Raw genomic sequence first — 23,525 nt, 5'->3', positions numbered from 1 at the left:
CCACATGCACATACAATAGCCGTACATTTGTCATGTGTAATCAACTATAAACTGATAAAGAGTTTAAAAGCATATCTTTGCGGTCCAGCCCAACAATACACGTTTTCAGCTGTCACATTCACATATGCGTAGTGCGTGCAAGCTCCCGTACTGCAGCAGGACGGCAAAATGCAACTTCCCCGCACAGTCCATGGTCCCCTCGACAAATCTAATAGCGATCGTGATTTTTCACCGTTCAATGAAAAACGCCATTTTTTTTCCAATTTCACTTCTTCTTTTTCACAAATCGAACGACTCGCTGGACGACACACAATGCAATGTTATAACCGTTGGCCTGAATAAGGACCTATTCAGAATAATATATACCACAATGAACTTTTCTTCAAAAAGTACCTATGTTTACTTTATGTGTAGATAAAATGAAAAAGACGCAAGAAATAGAAGACGCAGTTAAAAAGTTAAATGTTTGAACGTGCACAATGATATATACGGTATATAGGTCCAAACAAATATAATTACTTACGTTTACGTTTTACAAAACGAAAATATACTGAGCAATTAAATACACCTACTTTGGTAAAATACGTAAAAACGTGAAATCGTAAACAAACGTTATGATAATTCATATTTTTTTTCAGTAATTGGACAATAAAATAAACTGTTCACTTTTTGTTTATGAAAAAATCGTAAGTACACATCGTTATGCAAATCATACTACCATACCAGTTAAAAATAAATGCAACCTACGCTAAAATTATAAGAACAAAATATGATTAATTTATATTAATGTAACAATAATAAGTTTCTAACCTTGCATTTCTACGGGTACCTAACTACATTAAACTATTGGTTAAATAAATGTAGGTATAGAACATAGGTACAAGGTTGAAGGTACATAATATTTGTATACATAGTGAATGGGGTAATATATAGTTAATGTATTATAATAGTAAACTTTATACTCTTGAGTACACACACTATCAAAAGTATGCATATTCACAACCGCTTATATCCAGATAGTCAGTATAGTTTACAGTTTATATTTACATACCTACGTTTGATTTATCTCTACTCATCACTAACTTTCTTTAGCTGAATTAACTCGCAAAATTTACATTTAAGGACTCAAATTCACGTTGAACGTAAATATCCAATATACCAGTGAAACGTGTACTTAAATATGAATATATTATTATTTATTATCAAAAGGTAAACGTTGTAATTTATGTCCGAAAACTTTTAGAAATTGCAGTATAGTGTAGGACAGACAAATAAACCGTATCTTAAACAAACCCATAAAATAATTATATTTTATACTCGATCATTGTCCAAAATATTAATATATATTTTGAAATATACGAATTTAATGAAATAATAATAAAAAATAATTAACTTATAACAATATTCTAGGTAACGTTGTTATGATATTGCTTATAACGAACGCCGTCCATATAATATTTTATATTTAATAGTATTATTATGATGATGCATGTTACATAAAGGAACATAGCGTTTCATCTCTTAATAATTCAAATTTTGTTTAATGACCATACAAAGAACAGAATAAATAAAACCGTTGAGATAAAAGTAATTTGGCCATGGTCGCTATACCATCCAGTTAAAATAAATAAAACAGAGTTCATGACTTTGCAACTTATATATTATACTTTTGAATTTTTACCAAATGTTTTTTCATCATTGTTTACATAATTCAAAACTTCTTCATTGCAATTAAAACAGTCAACAGAAGTTCTCCGTATTAAAAGAAACAGCAAACAAGTTGAACTGCAGCGTTCTATTTGGGCTGCGTATCTAACCTTTGGCCACACTAACCCTACGACGGGCGGTGCGGCGGCGGTGTCACAAAAACTCTACACACCCAAAATGTGTTTTCTCGTCGCCTGCCCTCGCGTCCATTACGCACAGGGACTCTTTGTGAATTTACGACCTTTTCAGCCCATATTACTATACGGGATCGTATATTTCACGACAATAAGGTAAAAACTGTCCGACATTTTTTTTTCTTCTTCGTTCTCCATATACTCGCACGCGCGTTGTCAACGGCAGATGTCACACCCGTTCTGCTTTATGGGCCCGGGGATTTGCAATTTAATCTCCTCACGTCTTCTTCACGGCCACCTTCACGTCCCATACGGTCTAAACACCCTCCGCCCGAATAGCCGCGGTGGAATAGTGACGAAGTGAGGATTTAACTTTTTCTGATCATATCTGTCAGGATGATGCGGCTGATAATACGAGAGGAGTTTTTCTTATTCATTCTGCCAACCATTCGACCCTCCCCCAGCGGCCACTTGATATCTGGCTTTTCTCGGTCGGGTGTGAAAATGGAATAATAATAACGTTTGCCTGGGGGAGCTGCCCCAGTGAACAAGACGCGCGTAATAAGCTCTGTTGCGGAGAATTTTTTTTAAGCCTAACCCGAGGACGAACCATATAATATAATAATATATTAAAAACCGCAAGTAAACGATGCACAGCAGCTATATATAGTTGACAGGGTAAAAAGTACTAAAAACTATATTTTTATAATAAAATGTGAAATATTCATACAAATTATATACCCTTCCAACCTAACTTCATAATATTACTTTCGATAGCAAGTTGGGAGGTAGAAGAAAAAAAAATTTTCAATAACTGTGAGTCCATTTTAAATTATCTGTGTCATTATTTCTTATTATTAAGAATATATATTATGTTGTAAACAACTAAAGAATATTGGTTTTAATTATTTGATTGTGTCGATAGATATTTTTTTTGAAATACGGTTAGTAAGAACAAAGAAGCGTTCATATGAGACAATCATACCCAAATAAAATATTTCCTTGATAACATGATCATAATACAAATAGGTAGGTATGCAACAACGTTTTAAGTAATCAATTATTAGAAATATAATTATTTTTCCTTAATTTATTATACGAATGTATAATAATTTTTTATAAGAAGTGTATTAGCATTTAGCAATAAACTCTTTTGGAATTTCATGTACGACCAGTAAAGTTTAACAGACGTTTTATATAATTTTGTACGAATATCAGTATACACTATACATGCACAATATACATTTGATGGAATTAGAGCCATTTTTTTCAATTCAATAATATTGTACATTTCATTTTAAATTATTTGCACTTTATAATTATTTAAAAATTAATTTTTAAAAATTTCAAATTATTCTAATTGAATAAAAAGTAACAATAATATTATAATTGAAGTCCAACTGATAGTTTCATTACAACAAAACAAACACAAAAAGGTACAGACAAAAACAACTAATAATACGAATACGAACTTGGGGGTTTGTGCAGTTATATGACTTTTAAATCATAAAAAAAATTTCACAATATCATAAGTAATAATTTAATACACATTTTGAAACGTATTAATTATTTTTTTGTATTTATATTATGCATCATAGGAAAACTTGTAATCAAATTCACCTATAGAAATGTCGATCGCTTTTATTTATGAAATAATAATATAGTTTTATAAAATCCTAGGAAATACTCAGCAGAAAATCAAACGGTTTTCCCTAGTATATAAAATATTATCAATCCTATGTATCGGGTGGTATATAGAGGCAACACAATGCAGAAGAAATAAGTCCGCAGTTTCGAAACGCAAAAGTTAATGTTCGTCGAGCTTGAGACTGAAAGTTTACACATGGCGTTTTCCCTGGGGGAATAAAAACACAACATGCAGTCATTAAACGACAAAAGCAAACTTTTTCTTTTTTCGTCGTACAATTTTCTCGTCAATACAGACGAAACTCCGATGTCTAAATCGCTATTTTTTATATTGGACAAATATATATAAATACATATATTATATATGATATTATGTAGATAAAAAATCGAACGACGAATAATATACTACTTGTCAACAGTTGGTTAGAGGTATATCTAGTTAATTATTTATTTTTAATGGTTTACGTCGAGTGAAAAAAAAACGTAGACCACCTCACGGTCCGCAACTGTCAGATATATTATATAGATTTGGTATGGGATACTATCTTGTATTAAAAAAATATAAAAAAAAAACCTTTACCGGTTAATCGCGGTTATACGGCCGTTGAATTTCGCTCGAGCAACGACGTTTTATTACCTCGGCCGTATCACAGCAGCGACTGTATATCGCTGCAAAGGTAATATTTCACGAGAGGTACCTACCTACTTATATAATGTACTCTGTATTCTCTTGTAGCGGGCGACAACGTGACGTCGTAAAACGGTAAATGACTTATTCAACTTGTAACGAAAAGGGAAGTGCGAACTTAACAATAATGTATGCCTACTTATACAACCACGTACCAACCAGATATTATTATTTAAATATTATTTTTAGGCACAGTGGTTTAATTCGGGAATAAAAGAAACGTTGTTGTATTATTTGTAGGTATCACCACCAGAACGACTTGAAATTTATGACTGCCCAGAAATGTAATTTACGTTTTTATCGTTTTAGAATAATATTCAAACCCAAAAACAAAAGTAAGAAATTTGAATTAGTCGGTTTAGAGTTGTAATAGTAATATTTTTATTTTTTAATATAATAGTTAATTTGTTTAAAAATATATCGCGATTGGACATTTTCTAATACCGACTAGACATGTTATACAACATTAATATTGTTATATTATATTGTTTCTGTTAATTTGATTAAAATATTAACCAAAGAATTAGGTTGGTAAGTACTATGCAACATAATATGAAAACCAAAATATATTTTAAGACATTTTTGTTTTAAGAACAACGTATTTAACGAATCAATCGATTCTAAAAGAATGACAATGCCTAGTTCTAATTTTTTTTTTTTATTTATCATAACTATTGATTATGCATCCAACATCGGTTAATTAATAATTGATAAGAAAAATACATTGTTAAATATTTTAAACAGTATTTCACTGATATTAGTCTATTTGCTCTGGGCGCCTGCTGTTTAATAAATATGAATAAGTACGCATAGGTACTATAAAAAATGAAATCGTACTTTAAAGTTAAAGTTTAACATTTGCAGTAACTAATAATAATTAACAGGCATCAAATTAATTATTTTAACATTGAAATAATTACATTTTATTATACACATATTTACGAAAAACTAAGTATAACTACTACGATCATAATTTTTGTAGTTTTCAAAATGACTATCGTCTTAATTCTGCATATTATAAGCAATTACATTGCTTTACATCTATTAAAAAAGTTTTGATAGAACTAAATAAATGTTCTTAACTTTATATCTTATATATAACTCAGAATTATTTCTTAATTTAGATTTGAAAGTTAATTCGATTTATCATTATATATTTTTTACAGCGAAAACTAATATCAATCGCATTTACGTTAATTTACTGCATTATTATTATTTTTACAATGTCATTACAATTTACGATTCCATGGCCGACATAAGTATAATAATTATTATAATAATAAACCATTACGAAATAATAAGTTATAAGAATCCTTAAATTCCTCGTACATTATTTCCGATTACCTGCGCGTGTTGTTAAAAAAATCCAACCAACCGTATCCTATTGTGATATATCATATGACATTTAACAGTAAACTTGATGATATCGTATTTCTATACCTGAGGGCGGCAAAGAGCCGTTTACCCCTAGTTGACGGACGGGTGTTGGTATATGTGTCGAGGAGTCATGACGAAACCTGAACACAGAAATCCCTTAAGTAGTTGTAAGTCTTCGTTTACCACGGTTCAACTACCTACTCCGCTCTTGTTATAGTTGCTGTATTTAATTTCGGAACGTTTGCGAGAAAACCAAGAAAAAACCAACCTACCCCCTGGAAACTAGCTTATCTTCGGGGTTTCAGGCTTTTATACGGCCTTTGACTCAAAATCACTGCTCTTTCATTATTTGAAAAACACTGTTAGTATGATGGCGCCACAATAAATTTCAAAAGGTTAGGATGGGAAGGGTTGGGGGAACTTTTATCGGTAGAACACCCCAACCAACACAATACATTTGACAGAATTATGGGTGTACGAGATTTTTTTCCATTTCACTCCCTCGTATACAAGCAGATTTCAACAGGAAAACGACGTTTACCCGAGTTGTTACCAGCATATAATATTATTGAAAATAATGATAATAAATGTTTCGGTTATTATTAATACTAAAAACAGAAATATTGTTCATATAACCAATTAAGAAAAACAAATATATTTTAAGAAATATTATTCATCATACTCGCACTATTGTTGTTTAGAAATGAAAAATATTTTTTATTTATCTTTTATATTATATTATATTATCTTAATTTATTTTTAAAGTTAATTTAGAAATATATTGCGTACAAGTACAATGAAGAATAACAAGGTTAATGTTTTTTTACTATTATAAAAGTCAATTTTTACAATGATGTGAATTTGTTAAAATTAAAAAGATTTAATGAAAATAGGGAGATGGATGTACCTATATTACATACTATGTATGTAATATACGACTAAAGCAAACGATATTTTTTATCCAACCAAGTTTTTTGTATAGAGAAGGGAGAATAATCTTTACAATCACAAAGACTGACAGCAATACAGTGAAATATTAGATTTTCGAATCCAATCTTATACAGACAATTTCCTTTATTTTTTGGTTTCAACAGACTATTCAGTAACACACATAACGATCCAAACTGTAAAACGCCAACGAAATTCTATATCCTTGCACTGGTCGGATGTATATGGTACCTATATAATAGAAATTTAATAGAATTCGTGTAAGTCGTTTTTCACTCTAAATACAAATGTGCACAATATGTGGATAGTCAAATATTCATCACGAATTATATTTAGAAGATAATTGTGCTTTAATAATAACACAATAACAGTATCCTTTAACATACATGACAATATCTTTCGTACAAACATTTTTGGCAGAGATTAAAGACGATTCAATCAAATGGCTTTTTATTCGGATCAAAGACAATGTGATTATATTTACCTACCAATACAGTATAAAATATGAGATTTTGACATTTATTTTATATCGATCCCATCATGTATAGTCAGTATTTTTTGGTTTCTACAGACTACCTGTATAGTAGGTAACACACAAATCGATCCAAACTTTAAAAAAACCAACGAAATTCTATATCCTCGCACTGTACGTGCTATAGCAATTATAAATTTAATGTAATAGTTATGATATTCGTATTTTTTCATTTTTAAATACAAATTTGCACAATATGCATAATCAAATTAATCACGGATTGACTTTAGAAGATAGTTGTTCTTTAATAACAACACTCTAACATGCACCGTCCTTTAACATACATGACAATATCTTTCGTACAAACATTTTTGGCAGAGATTAGACGATTCAATCGAATGGCTTTTCATTCGAATCAAAGGCAATGTGATTATAATATTTACCAACCAATACAGTACACATGAGATTTTGAGTTTTGACATATTTTATTCCATTTCAATCCCATTATGTTTAGTCTCGTTGTTTTGTAAACGTCAAATACAACAAGATAGTATAATAATAATAGTAATGTTATGCTATAGAATATTTCTTTTTCATTTTACAACATAAAAATATTTAACTATGTAAATTTGAAAATTATTATAATATATAAGTTTAAGGGGTATAAATACATTGTTGAGTTATTGTTCTAAAAACAACCTCAATACTATTAAACGCATAGTAGACTATACGTAATATTATTGATATTTCATAGAAGTATATATTATATTATGAGAGTTTTTTTTTTTACTTAATTCTTCTGTTTATTTACAATCTATATATAATATATAAGGATTATAGTAGGGACGCATACGATAAGTGAATTTTATGATTTTCGTATGCCATATAATAATAATATGATAGGTATCTAGATAGAATATAGTTTATTCTAGTCATATAAAATATACATAGTACAAATAAATATAACGAAATAATACCATAAAATATGATTGCTCTACACAGAGGTAAAATATCGATAGGTAGGTATAATTGGATATATTCATTAGTATATTGCCACTCTGCGGAAGCTTCAACTATTTAATAAGCTACGTATACAATATATTTAATCATAATATGAAAAATGTACTTACCGGCTAGCTCAAATTTATTTGATATACTTCTGTAGGTTTTTCATTGTATTATACATAATATGAGAATGACTGGCTACGTATAATAGTTGGATGATTTTCCAAAACTCTTTACACAGTTATAATTACTACAGAAGTACAACAAAATAAATTAAATCTAAACGGAATCTACTCGTAAATAACGCTGTTTTTTTAACCAAATCATTTAAGGACATTCTATTTGTCGTAATGATACAATTGGAATTTAAATCATGTCACCATGATACGGCGGTGCTCGTGAATTGTGCTTATTAAGGTAGAAAGGTTTTAACTTTTTAATTATAATATATCGATAGCACGACGTTTTTAAAGAAAAGCATTTATTTTTTGAAAAATACAATTTAAAATATTTTAACGATTTATCATAATCTACATTGGTCGATAATTTAATCACCTATTGATGACAATAGTGAAAATCGCTATTATTTTCACAACATTAAATATTATCTCTCGATAACGTTAGCATTAAAAAAACTTTGTGACCTACTCCAAAATGTAATTTCCAATTGAACGTCTTGATCAGGTCATAATTTGAATTTATTATAGTTTGCGGTAAAAACAAGAATCACTTTTATTTTATTTTGAACACCGTACTATGTTGTTTTATGTACAGTTTACACCAACAAGAATTTCTAGTCAAGGAATCTGATAACGGTTGGATCTCATGTACGTAGGTATTAATAACACACTTGATCTACCCATGCCTGTTATCAAGAAGGGCGCAAGTTTATATTACTACAGGGTTTCGTGTACAAAGAAAAGTATACCTATCTATAGCCACCTTAATAACCAAAGTTATGTAATTTCACAAGGTTCGAACGCAGTGCGGTGGATAGAGCCGAGCTATCATATTATTATAATAAACCCTTAATAAGGAATATGAATAAAAGCGATAATCTGACGTATTATCGATATTTTTTCTGGTGATATTATCATTGACACGTATCGGAGATTAGATTTTATAAACGCAGTCACGTAAATCTACCTATATGGCTATAATCCTATATAATATTATACTGATTTATTCCGGATCATAAAAAAAATAATTATTTTACTAATGAAAATACTACATTATATTAATTCCATTATATATTTTGTACACTTAAACTTTATTTCACCACAAACTTATTTTATTGTCGTTTTTAATGTTTTCGATTTTATTTTCTAAGTTTATTGAATTAACGATTCGATAAATGACAATATATTTTTATTGCTTCAGCTCAAATACTGTTGCAATAAATATTAAACAAGGTCGGAACTAGATGACAGAATTATAATATATACTAGTACAATGTAAATAATATATAATATGTACACTATACTACTATAGCTGCTATACGATATATCTAATACAACTATACACGACTTCATACCAATGTGGCTGACAGAACAATATGTTGGATAAAATTGAGATCCATTGAGAGAATAGAATTCAAATAAATCGTCTGAAACGCAATTCTTTTATTATTTAATTTTTTTTTTTTTAAACATATATTTTTATTTTTAATGTCACATTTGACAAACAAAAAATAACAACCAATATTTGAACAATAGTTGTCGGTGGTTGATTGTTAATTCGACACAGAGACAAGGATTAGGGGTTGAGAAATGCGAGTCGAAAATGCAATATTTATCTCTTGTATTTGCATAGCCTTTCGGGAGGAAAACGACAGGAATTAGCCGGTTGCCATTTTCTCGACAAATCGATTTGTTTGCACAAAAACACGTGACGTGTTGTCGGGTGAAAAATCAAATAATAATAATAATAAAAATAAAAAGGCGAACAAATTGTTTCTGGGCATGAATAATTTACCAATTTGAATCTCTAGTCAAACGCAATTAAAAATACGTGTGATTGAATATAAAAAAATATGCAACTAAGTATAGGTATGCAATATTGTGACAAAATGTAATTACACGTTATTTCCACAATTCCGCTCGTAGAGGTGCCATTGTCGTTTATACGTATAGGAGAAGATAATGTCTTATGATAACTTACCAATATCGGCTGATCCTCCCCAAGTTCCTTGCTGTGATTGTTTGGCCAATCTCATTATGGCGTCCGTATATAATTTGGAAGCTGAAGCGGCTCCTGAAGATAAAAACAAAAAAGAAAAACCAATAAGCACAATGTTCAATTTAATATTGGATATAATTTATAAGTTTTTGTATTAAATTAAAACATTTTGCGTACATTTTGCGAAAAAAATGTATTATAAGGTATATTTAGAATAAGTATATTTTACTACATTGATATTATAAATTCCAATTATGTTGTTTTTATTGGAATTTCGGACAAATTAAATATTTATAAATTATTACACAAGACATAAAAATATAAAATGTTACTTAACTATTTTCTAAAGTTATAAGTAAGTTATGAGTTTATGACTTATGGCTGTATTCTATTAGTCATAATTTAAATACAATAAAATATACTTTTATAATTTTTTGTTAAACAAGTCACCAGCTCAGCAGCTATTATAGGTACCTATGGATTTTATATTTGTACAGTAATTTAAAGTTCTTGAAAAATGAATTCGTCTACATCACGTGTGCGGGTGACAAAGATTGATTTGACACCCCTGATGTCTCAATATGGTAAATTATTATGACGTGTGATAGGCTAATTTATATATATAAACTAATTGGTATCTCACATTAATTGTAATATACCGTGGTTGTTTTTGCTGTTGTAATTATTATTGTGTAATTTTTAAAAATATCGTCTGCAATATTACTTTAGCACCGTATACGACGGAACAAAACATTATATTAACAATATTAATGATGTAACTATACATTATTAATCAGTCATACCCAAAAGGTTATCCGAGTCATCTTAAACACGTCACGCGAGGGGTATATGGAATACAATATTAGTGTGTACGAAGAACGCATTATTCGCACTTGACAGTTTCCAATTTCGCAAAAGTGCTCGGGACCGAATTTGATTTGTGCGTAAAGGTCGTCGTGTTCATCGAACATCATACACACATTAATATTAAAACGTTTCAATAATTTACATGATATAATTATGATATGTTTGTAAGTCAGCGCATGTGTGTGTGTGTGTGTGTGTGTGTGTGACACGTGCATGCCACGCGGCGGAAGAAACTGTCAGGAAAGAGAGACCTGCGGCGGCTTATCGTCGCGGAATATTATACTATTTTAGTGTAAATTATACATGTAATACGCGTGTTAAGACGTCGTCGGAGTTGGAAAAGCGTTCCCGCAGCAACTACTCAGGTCGACGAGTCTCCCTTTGTACCTATTATAACTAATTTTTATCCGAAAGTTTTATGAAATACGACCGTGTGCGTGCGACACTGGCAAAGTCTTTGGTAGGTAGGTATACAATAAACAACACGCGTACATCGAGCGGTGCATCGGATAACCCGCTGAAACTTTTATTTTGTGTGTGTGCGAGAAATTTGGAACTGTAATAATACAATAATAATAATATATTATGTTGCGCATATAATAGTCCCATTGCTTCCGGCTATCACGTGCTACTGCGAAGTCACGACACAGTGTGTCTGGGGTGGCCGCGAATTGTCTATTATTGCGGATGATGATGATGATGATGACTCGGAAACCGATCCAAAGTATGATTTTTATTTGTATTTACTATTTACCCCTAACCGTGATCGTTTTCACTCCGATTTTTGCCTCAACGTAGAAACAATAATAAACTATAGGTAGTCGATCTATGGTAAAAAAAAAAAAGATACATAATATAAATTCTCCGGCGTTGATAAAATGATGTGTGCTGGGGGAGCCGCTCTATCCATAATATTCATCGCTATTCACTTGTGAGTGGTTTATACTAGACACGTATCGTATACCAGTGTCGATTTTGCACCTGTTTTGAATCCTTTTCCATTTGGGGAACTATACGCTTCAGTATGCACGTCGTCGTGAATCGAACCCAACGAACCACTTGGTGACGGTGCAGCGGAGATTAAAATAATATTATAAACGAATGGCAATTTCCGTAACAATAAATGACCTTTCGATACGCCAAAACGTAGCAGGTACTACGTGATTTAATTACCATTAAGGGGTTCCCTGCGTGTTTAAAATGCAAGTCTCTGGGTTTTTTTTTCACGGTTATAATCAAACCTCAGGATTACCGCGTATATATGAAACGCGGTGCCTGCCAACGTAACTCCGTTTTAAACCCTGCGGGGTTTGTAAAATCACGAGTTCTTTTTTAATAAGCCTAATAAAAAACAAGGGGTGGTTGCTTAAAAAGATATATATATATATATTTATCGACCGCGAGTAAACTACCTATTTTATAACAAGAAAAGAATATAATAACAAATTAATATGAGGCCCGCCGTTTCCGTGAGACATAGTCGTACTAACTATACTGCATAACAAACCGGGAAACTTGAAACGATATTGTGCTGCAGACATTGTGTATAGGGGTGCTCGGGTGAAAACAAGAAAACGCGTAAGACCAAAATGGATTCACCCGACTACTGCTGACGTAATGACACATTTCCATACATAATAATCCGAACGTTGTATACTATAATATTTGTGCACGCAGAGTCTTCGAAACAATACCCACCCCGAGGAAAAACTTTATACATTCTTTGCGGTATTATTTAAATTTCCATTGTGTACGATAAACTGTTTCACGCTTAAATCTGACAGCCAATGACAGTTAATTTCAAACACGTACCTACGCCCATATAATGAAACGTGTATTGCAAATTTTTAGAAAAATACATTTTATTCACAAACCAGCGCACATAATATTGTAGTTATTGGCTTTTAAAAATTGATGTCTTGTCACAATTTCAATTTCGCATTCGTACAGGGGGAAAGCAACCCTTATGTCTTGGAAATCAGCTATCCGTGACTTTGCGCTATTTCCTCCCTAGCTTAAAATGTCATCAAAAAATGTTTAGCGTTTCGACAGTTTAAATTTATGGTTATGCCATTAATAGCAATGGTTTTTGAAGTGCATGGATTGAAACTGTTGAAATATTTTGCATAGTTCACCGAAGTATAATGTTTTTATAAATGTTTCAGTGACTTTAAAAGTGAAACTCTAGATGTAAAACTGTTTTTATAATATTATAAAAATATATCTTTTATTTTAATTGTATTTTTATGGAAATAACAGAACAAGATCAATGATTTGTTTTTATTGAGCTTCGTTGTGCGTTATTAAGTTAAATGTGCATCCATTCAGTAAAAGATCTTCAAGGTATATATTTTCATATTAAGATAATATGAAAAATATTCATAAATATAAATCTAATTATACGTTAAGATAAAATCATACAATAGTTTGTAATTTTCCAAAAGAATAAATTTTAAACGAACATGAATGAATTCGTAGTAAGGATTTATGAAGATAAGATATCAATGTAATTAAAAATATTTATATATATATTCCATTGAAAATATAAATGCTATTTTAAACATTAATTTAAGAGAAAAAATTAAAAACAAATCGAAAAAATAGAACGTTTGTGATTTGTCATATTCATATATTATTTTTCTTTCTATATTAACTAAGTGATTTTTATTTTTTATGCAAAAACATTTTTACATACTCAAAATCATCAGAAAATATATTAAAACCTTTTCAAAATAATTTCCTTTGATTATAATATTATGTTCGTATAATATAGAATGGTCAGAAGGCGATGTTTCCATTGTTGTTATACGTATTATTAGTATTATAATAGTTAAATTCCAATTGATAACAATTTAGACAAGCTCCCTGCATACACAATATGTACATAAAGGTGCATAACACGTATACGCATAATGTACGCCTTGTTTGAGTATGAATTTTTATTTTTAATGGCATTTTAAGTCTAAGTCAATATAGTAAATCGTTTTCGCTGAGGAGAAACTGTATGTTACTCTTCGTATAGCCAATCGTTTTTCCATACGCTAAATTGACATTGACACGGGTGTAGTTGAATTACCTATACGATACGCCGTACTGACGGGTCGACGTACACGATGCATTAAAATTGATCGATTCACTTTAAAAATACAATCTGATGAAAATTAATATGAAAACGAACAATAGTAAAAAAAAACAAAATTTGTCTCTAATTTATTTCAATACATAGGTATTATAGTTGTTGCACGGAAGTCTAGTTTACAGCACAACGGTAGGTATACGATCGTTGGAAGAAAAATATATTTATAAAATATACTATAATATCAAATATTAACAGGCTTAACGATTGGCATATAACACGTATGTTTATTATCATATTATAAAAACTGATATTTGCTTAGAATAAAAAGACTACATTTTTTTACCGGATTAGGCAAATCTGCAAAAGTAAACGTACCCATGTGCAAACTTGTCCTTCATACGACTGTATAAACAACGTAAGGGAAAAATTATACAAAAACGCGTTCATATTCAATCGGAAACAACGTTTATAGAAAATTTCAGGCGAAAACAAACGTTTATAATAAGAACACGTTGGAAAATTTGTCTGAATTTTATTTCACTCGAGATTCACTCGATGACGGTAGGGAGAAAGACGTGTAAGACAACAAACGTAGTCCGGCGGCATGAGCAGGAAACGCCTTATAAGGGGTGCGAGAGAGAGAGAGTGAGTGAGAGGGACTGAAAAAAGGAGAAAGAAAGAGAAAGAAAGACGCCACGCAGGAGAGATAAATAAAGCACACCCCCGCGAATCCATATAGTGTTTACCCCGGGGGAAATGCAAAAAACATGCACATCCGGTGCAAATGAGAACGAATTGAAGTTTTCAAAGTGCAACGGAACCTATCCCGCGCGATTGCAACGACGACACGGTCGCATTATAATACAGCAATCGCAGGTATAGGTATACTATATATAATAATATAATATATACTATAAATACGCAAGTTTGTCCGGTTCCTCGTTCAAATTAAATACAAGACCGAAGACGGTGACGACGACACGACAACTGTATAGCTGTAGTAGTAGTAGTAGTAGTAGTAGTAGTAGTAGTAGTCTGTAGTAGTAGTAGTTGTAGTAGCAGACGCAGAAGCCGATTCCGCCGACGACGACGACGCCCGTAATCGAGTTACCGCCGCCGCGCGTACGAGTGCACCCCCCCGCCGACACCACTTCGTCAACACCCGTCACACCGTTTTCAAATCGCATTACTATTATCATTCCGGTAGGCGGTGGCGGAAATGCACGAGACACGGTGATGTACTCTCTTCGTTTGCATGATTAAATACATAATATTATATACATTGTGATGTACGGGGTGATCCATTCGACTTAATAATAACACACTATAATAATATCATTGTTTCAAAAGATATTAACATTTTTGGAAACAATTTATTTACGTACTTACATCGTTTCAAAACATTAAGTACAACATTTTCATCAAAAAAATTAATATTTTTTATCGTCATCGGATTTTACCTCTTTACTTTTTCCGATGACAACTTGTATTTATTTTGTAATTCCTATTGTTCCAAAGCAGAATATGTTTGGGGTAGTACTTCAAAATATACGAATATAATTTTGGAATAGTAGTTTACGATGAGATCGAAAAATTCGAAATAATATTCTACTTTTCTGTACACGATGTTAAAAATGTATGTCGTCATTCAAAAGAATACAATATTTTTAAAATGATAACGATAAAAAAAGAAAAAATATCATTTTTCTTCTCAAAAAAATGTTTTTATAACGACTTCAAATGAAGTAAAAGAAACATTTTCAAAAAACGTTTGTGTCTAATGAAATAATGAGTGTCTTACGTTAAATTAACCACCCTGTATAATAAGATATTTAAGCAACTACTTATATTATTTTAAGGTACGTCCAATCGACAAGAGTCTGTCGCGTAAAATATACCTACATTATTTGACCGATTCATCGCAACTCCACCGTCTTATTGCACAATAACAACAATAATGATGATGATTATGGTGATGATGACGATGATGATGATGATTAAATACGATCGATTACGAACAACAATTTAACAATTATTCATTTTAAACACTCGAGTTTCGTATCTGTGTAATAATATGAATTGTATTGTTATGCGTACGATTTGCGTTTATCGTCCTTGTATCTATTATTATTATTATTATTATTATTTATCGAAAATCATTTGGTGTAAGTGCAACATATTTATATATATAAATAATATTATGAGTTCTAATAGTTAGTTGCAAGTTTATTCTCATTATATATATCCTTATCCTTTCGGTGAAATTTAATTATTATTTCCCGTATAATATGCGTTAATCGGAACGCGTAATATAAACACTTGTGGAAATTCGTTGTGATCGCTTAAACGTTTTTGACAAAGCGTGCATAATGAGGCATGACGATGGAAAGAATTATTATGTCGTTTACGAAAAACCAGAGCCAATTATTTTTTGAATTTCTAGTTCGTCAAATCGGTGTCATTCAGCTATTAACTTAACTCGCGGCCGAATAATAACTATAGTGAACAGAAAACCAGAAAACACGATGTACTCCTTCGGCGAGTATTTACGATTATTATTGCAGCTGTATAGGTACTAAATGTAGATATCTACTATACACTTTATAGAGTAAAATATAATTAAGGGCCACTTATCGGTCAAAGAAATTAAAAAATACACACAACTTTCAGAGGAATAAAGGATGCTTTAGTTATATTATTTCATTCACAGTTAGTTGTATACATTTTAAAAATAGTAAAAAGTGGTTTAAAAACAACAGGGAAGCTGAACATTATAATATGTAAACATATTTCATAATATAATACGAAAGACAATTTCTATTTTTTTTATCACGTTCTGTCAATATAATAATTTATTTTGAAATGCAAATTAAATGACATAGAAATACATTTTTATGGTATACAATAGACAGTTCAATAAATTTCATTGACACTTAGAATTTATTTTCGAATGCTATGAATTACTCGGAATATACTACTATTAGGAAAATATTAAATTCAAATAAAATCACCATTTGGGTTTTATATTTTATAAATCATTGAAATATTGAACTACTGCAGTTTATATGATTACAATTTATTTAAAGTTGAAATTTAAAAATAATAGATCACTATAAAATTAGATACGTCTTCATTAATAGTTCTATACTATATATATGTGTTGCAAATATGTGTTTTAAATATTAAAATCAAAAAAAAATATCAATGAAGCATTTTTTAAACAATTATCATTATTTTAATTAAAAATGGTAAAATAATGGTTGTGTATAATATTACTAATCCAGAAAGTATTCCATATCCATCATAGATAAAATATTACTATAGCCCTATGACCTATAAATACATATTGTATTACAAAACAAAAAATTAAAAATGTTTCCTTGTTTAGATTAAAAACAAAAACATGTTTAACATTTTTAAATAAAAATATGATGACCTTAATAAACATATTATTAAATATAATATTGTTTTCAACCATATATGATTTCGTATGTTAAAATTATTACAAATAGGTACTCAAATACATTTGACACTCAATTATTCCTTTGTATCAAAGACTAAATTATCCATGACATTAATTATGTGTTTGCCAAACGAAAAACTGGTTAATTTCAGAATCACATTTTGAATTATAATTAATTCAAAAAAGATATAATATAAAATACAACCCAATTTGTATAGTCATTACTCATTAATCAGTGTGGATTATTATTGATATAACAATAATAACAATACTGTACCTAGTTATTAATTAACGAGAAAACTCAGTTTCTGTTATTACAATTTAACTTTTAAGCTTCAATATTATTAAAATATAAATTTAAATAACAAATCAGAATTTAAAATATGAACACTCTATAAATTATTGGCCACGCCGGGTTCTCGAAATGTGTAGTAAAAGTAATAAGGATGTCAAACTAAAGAAAACACCAAGTGGGAATAATTATCGATAAACCTTTAAGCTGATGATTATAGCTAAATTATAAATGAGTAGGTACTTACATTTTCTCAAACAAAATTCTTAAGTTCAATCACTACACCAATAAGGAGGCTATCTATAGATAGTAAATTTTAGGCATGGCTTGTATTCTTGTAAGTTTTTCTAAATATAGACATCAATATCGTTGAAAATCTTAGGAAAAAATTGATTAAAAAAAAAATAAGTATTAAAATGCACACCTATAGCAATATACGCGCGTATTCGTATAAAATGTAATCATTATATGAAAATAAATCAATAAATGAATAAGTAGTTTATTCGATGAATTCAAAGTATGAATAAAAAATTGTCTTTGATAGTATTTTAAAAAACATATGCTGCAGATTAAAGTTATATAAGTTAAAGATAAACTTGCTAAAGTAGAGCGGTTGATGTACAATATACATATTTTGTATTCAAATCTGGAAGTGTAGGAACTTGATGTTAATGTATAATATACATCTCTAGTACGTGATCGTATTCTCGTCCATGGGCAGAACCGTTAAACAAACCTCTAAACATATTTATTCGAGTGGCATAACAAGACCGAACATCATATTGATATTATGTTTTATAATATGCATGGAAATTGAATAGTGACTGTTAAGGGACGTAAATATTATAGAACAACACGATGCAGGTGGCACAATCCACTCACCAAAATGAATTTCTACGAGAATGGTTACAGAAACTCGAGGATTCTTGAGAAAACTCCTACCTTCCAACAGAACCGTACACACGTGACAAAGCTTAGGGTACCTAAAGTGAACGCTTCACGTTTTTACCCCATTAGAGTTTACAATTGGTAAATACTTAGCATTCTTTTTACTATGTAATTTTCACTTTCGTATATTGTTTGCATTATATAGGTACACTAGCTATAGTATTATGTGCAAACACGGTCGTAGAGATATTCGTAATGCTCGTACTATTTCAGTATAAGGGCCCAAAATTATGTGCAGTGTGACATTAATGGGGTGGTAAGAATTTTATGATAATATTAAACGAATTTAAACCTGTAGTTTTATTTTACTTTTATTTTTAGGTTTATTAATTTTAAATTAATGTATACCGCATTAACGCGTTTATAACATAAATAGTTATTGTATTATTTTACTTAATAATTTATATCAAAAAATATAAATCTAACAAAACATTGACTACAAATATTACCTACTATTTCGAATTCAATTTAATCAAGATTAATTCGTTTAGTTTAATATTCATATATACCACAGAATATTTGACTGGAATTTAACTAGATGTCGATTATGGCTGACACATAATAATATAACACATTTAAGCTGCAGCATAAAAGGATAATAGATTATCTGACACACATATATTTTTAAGCTAGTCATAAATGTATTTATGTAATAATATACAATTTAGTTTTAATTTTGAATGTCTGACCGTATTTATAATTAAAATGTATAGAACTTTTTTTTGATTTTTACATATTAAAATTATTAATATAGTTTAGTATAAGTACATTTTTTAAACTTTTAATATAAAACCCTACAAACAAATACTTTTTTCAATACATAAAAAACCCTCGGTGGGTTTATTAAATATTATATTATGTAATCAGCACATTGCTGGGAGTAAGTTTCTAAATAAAATAAAAAAACAATAAAAACAATGCTTTTTGGTTCATACATACATAGGTACATACATACATGATGTCACGATAGTAGATACACAATTTCTAGTGGGCAAAACGCCCACTTGTTCGATAAAATAATAATTGCTCGTAGGCTGGCGTGTACCTATTTTTGAAAAACTGTGTCGGCGATGGCTATCAAGAAAAAAGCGAACGTGGCATGTGGGTGTGTTCGTAGAGCTAATTTCTTATCCCTGACAAGATCAACATCTGTACCGGTGAAATATGAATGTCACTTAAATGCCACACCGATGGGAGAGTCACGCCCAATCGTCTTCATAAAAACATTCAAAAAGGGCCGAACAGTCGATTTGCAGTGAAGAGATGAGGATGGGTGTTTGCTATGGTAAAATAATATAACCGTTGACAGCGAGCATTTATATACAATACAATACATATTATGCTTATAATGTCTAATATAGTGTTTGCCGTTAATATTAACTAAATTCCGTACTAATATACTTTTAAAATAATATTTTTTTGAAAATTAATAGGTACTGAAATGGAGGGACACAGTAATAATTATCATAATTCTTATTTCTTATTACTTAGGTACCTAAAGGCTAAACTCAAAATAAAAAATATAATATAATATTTTATCTTATTTTCACATTTATCCGAAATCTGTGATAGCCAATTCATAGAACTAATGTATGTGAATATTTTATTAGTTAATTTATTAATTATTTTCCAATTAGTTATCCACTTTTTGAAGTTTAGGTGAAATGTGAGTAGAGGAGTACAGGTGGGAAGAATTTTATGAGTCTCAGTATACTCGTATATACGAGTAATGAGTTAATGTGCTTGAGCAAAATGCGATTGTTTCAATAGTAGTTATGTAACACGAGGCAATACATATTATAACATTACATATTATTATTTTTCTTAGTTTCATCGCCTTATTTAAAAACATAAAATTATCCGTTCAATTTTTACAGCACAATTTATTATTATATTCAATGCAAATTTATTCATATTTCTTAAACAATATGTACATAGTATAATTTATTTAATAAGTTTAATTATTTAATTATAAACAATTTTTCACAGTTTATCGAAGTATCTGCTTTGAAATCGTGACGCTGTTACAACTTTCACTGATTTAAAGTGTTAAAACGTATATGTAGGTGGCAAAAACTACCAATAAATAATGATATATACAAGAAAATTGTATAATATATATAACCTAGTATTAAGTTTGTCACAAAATGGTTTGCTGAAGTGTAAAAATTGTGAAATAATTATTTTCAGATTTATATATTTTGTAATAAATATAACGGAAATGTAATTATATGTCTAAAATTGTATTTTATCGCCCATAGGTGAATGAACAAATATGTTAGCCACATATTTGACAGACAAATTGTCTGCATATGTTATAAACATTTATACGTGTCTCAAGTTTATTATAAAATATAATATTTATATCCTTAAATGTCGAAGCATAAAACTTATTATTTTAACTCAACTTTAATTGTTTATATTAAAATGTTAAAAGTTCATAAGAAACTTTTAATTTTGTAACGAGTACAAACCTTGAAGGTGAATTATTTTTAAGTATTACACGCAACATTTATTACAGAGTACAGTTACAAGTTTTAAATTAATTATAAAAATAAATTACTTTATATTGGATTTCAAAGATGAAAGTGGTTGCTACTCAGTGCAACTACTGCGACTTCTTTCTCAAGACTACATTGTCAAAATTAACGAGAACCAAAAATTATGCTTATTAAACAAAACGTACCTACAGATCGATTACAATTCTACCTATAGGTATACGTGTTATAACTATGAAACAAAAAACATTATATTGGGCAATAAGGTTAATTTATAACTAAGCTATATTATAACTATATTACTATCGTTTGTTGTAATATTTTCATTGGTATTGATTTCATTTGTCATGATTTACTAAATTTCTACCCGTTCAAATTAAAACGGTCACTTTATAAATTGTAAATCGGAATATTTTCCATAGAAGAATTTCCAAATTAATTCGCCACCGTATTTTTGGCTTTCGTATTCCCGACGACCGCAACCGCGATGGGGTGACTAACGAATCGGGATGGTCATGCCGCGGTATATTATAATAGTAAACATGCTTAAGCAACACTTAGACACTATATTAATATAGCTGGTATCTACATTACAATACCATTACAATATTTGTCGACCAACATTATCCCATTTATCCGTCGGGATGACATCTCTATCACGTTATCACCTACCGTCTCCGCTCTCTGCACCCCCCGAGTATTATAATTGCGTTTACTATTGACACGCGTGTGGTCATTCTATATCAACTCTGTAAACGCCGTTGTTCGAAATGCGTGTGGCGTAAACGAGGACGTATTATGGTGGATAAGTTATATATCTATTATGTTTGCCGTATTGCAACTACGGGCTATGCTGAAAATAGAAGGGCTCACCCCGTATATTATGTTTGTATTGTGTTTCGAATATCGCGTATATATTGGCCCGGGTGTAGAAAACGGCTTTAGCGTCATATTGTTTTCATGGATTGTCAGAGGCCGCACTAAAACCTCCTATTACAATACACCCCTTCGCCTTGCAAATTGCAATGCGGTCTGATAAAAAAATAATATTGATATTTCCTTTTCCAAAATATATATCAATATTCTATGGGTACACAATAGTATATACTATACATTCGTCAAACAGGTTCCGCGGTAAATTGCGCATCTGCTGAAAAAACTGGATAAAAATAATTATACGAACTTTACGTTGTTCAGATGACGGTTAAATTATTACGTGAAAGTGCAGTTAACTGTCCACTGATCGAATTCTGTCTTGAAAATTTATTGTACTAGAAAATATTGAGTTCGTGAATCGTCTACCATAATTTAATGAAAACGATATTATGACTATTTTAATGATAATGCATACATTTTCACATCTATAGTATTAATGCCTTTGTTCAAATCAGATACATATGTGATATATATCATAAAGATATCTTTTAACAAATTATGTGTATAATATTATTAAACAACCATAAATATTATAAAACCTATTACTACCTAGATCATACACTATATTAACAGTTTTATTAATTTATGTAAATCAAGAAAAAATGAAAAATTATCGTTCATAATTATAATTATTTATAACACAAGAAATGCATTTATAAAATATTATCACAGAATAGAATAATTGAATCCAATAATAGTGTCCTTTGATAAATTATAAAAAAGATTGGTTTTGATGGACATTTCGTCTACACATAGAACGCAGTCTCTTGCATCTTCTTTTAAATTTTTGAATTTAAGTTCCATAGAATTAAATAAAACATCATTTAATCCTGTCCCAATTTCAATTTTCTGTGTGATTCTTCGCAATGTTCTAGGGGTAGGTAGTTGTAAAATGTTTTTTAAAAATCTGTATGCGATGGGTCCAAAAAAATAAATTGTAAGAGCTAACTGTTTTAGTTTGCTATTATAACGATAACCTTGAGGTTTTCTGTTGGCTAGTTTCACATAATTCTTCATCAACATTCCCAAGTTGGGTGGCAAATGTGTATCAACAACTTCATTGAAATGATCTACAGATGTAATCATTTCTGAAATACGTTTTGTATTTGCATTCAAATTTTCTTCTAACTGCTTGCATTTTATCTCCAATTCACGAACGTGGGTCCTTAAATTTTTCTTCCTTGGAGTATTCACTGATAGCAGCTGAGTTGTTTGGGTGCACATTGAAGTAGAAGAAGAAGTTTGACTACTTTCTGAAATTGTTCTGTTGGACGACGTAACGCCTG

General features: G+C 30.1%; 1 protein-coding gene across 2 annotated transcripts in view; it reads right to left on the bottom strand.

Annotated features, from left to right (window-relative positions):
* LOC100167403 (brain-specific angiogenesis inhibitor 1-associated protein 2-like protein 2) overlaps positions 1-23,525 on the bottom strand; it is a 121,627-nt gene that overhangs the window by 43,413 nt on the left and 54,689 nt on the right. For both annotated transcript variants that reach the window (XR_003838911.1, XM_029486501.1), the window contains exon 3: positions 10,139-10,231. Coding sequence is in view for 1 of the 2 variants with exons in the window: in XM_029486501.1 (XP_029342361.1) it covers positions 10,139-10,231 (93 nt within the window). In the remaining variant the exon portion in view is untranslated. The remainder of the gene's footprint in view (positions 1-10,138; positions 10,232-23,525) is intronic.

Source organism: Acyrthosiphon pisum, chromosome A1, assembly GCF_005508785.2.
Source record: "Acyrthosiphon pisum isolate AL4f chromosome A1, pea_aphid_22Mar2018_4r6ur, whole genome shotgun sequence".
Classification (NCBI taxonomy): domain Eukaryota; kingdom Metazoa; phylum Arthropoda; class Insecta; order Hemiptera; family Aphididae; genus Acyrthosiphon; species Acyrthosiphon pisum.
Note: the sequence above shows the minus strand (reverse complement) of the source record. Positions and strands in the feature narration are given on the sequence as shown.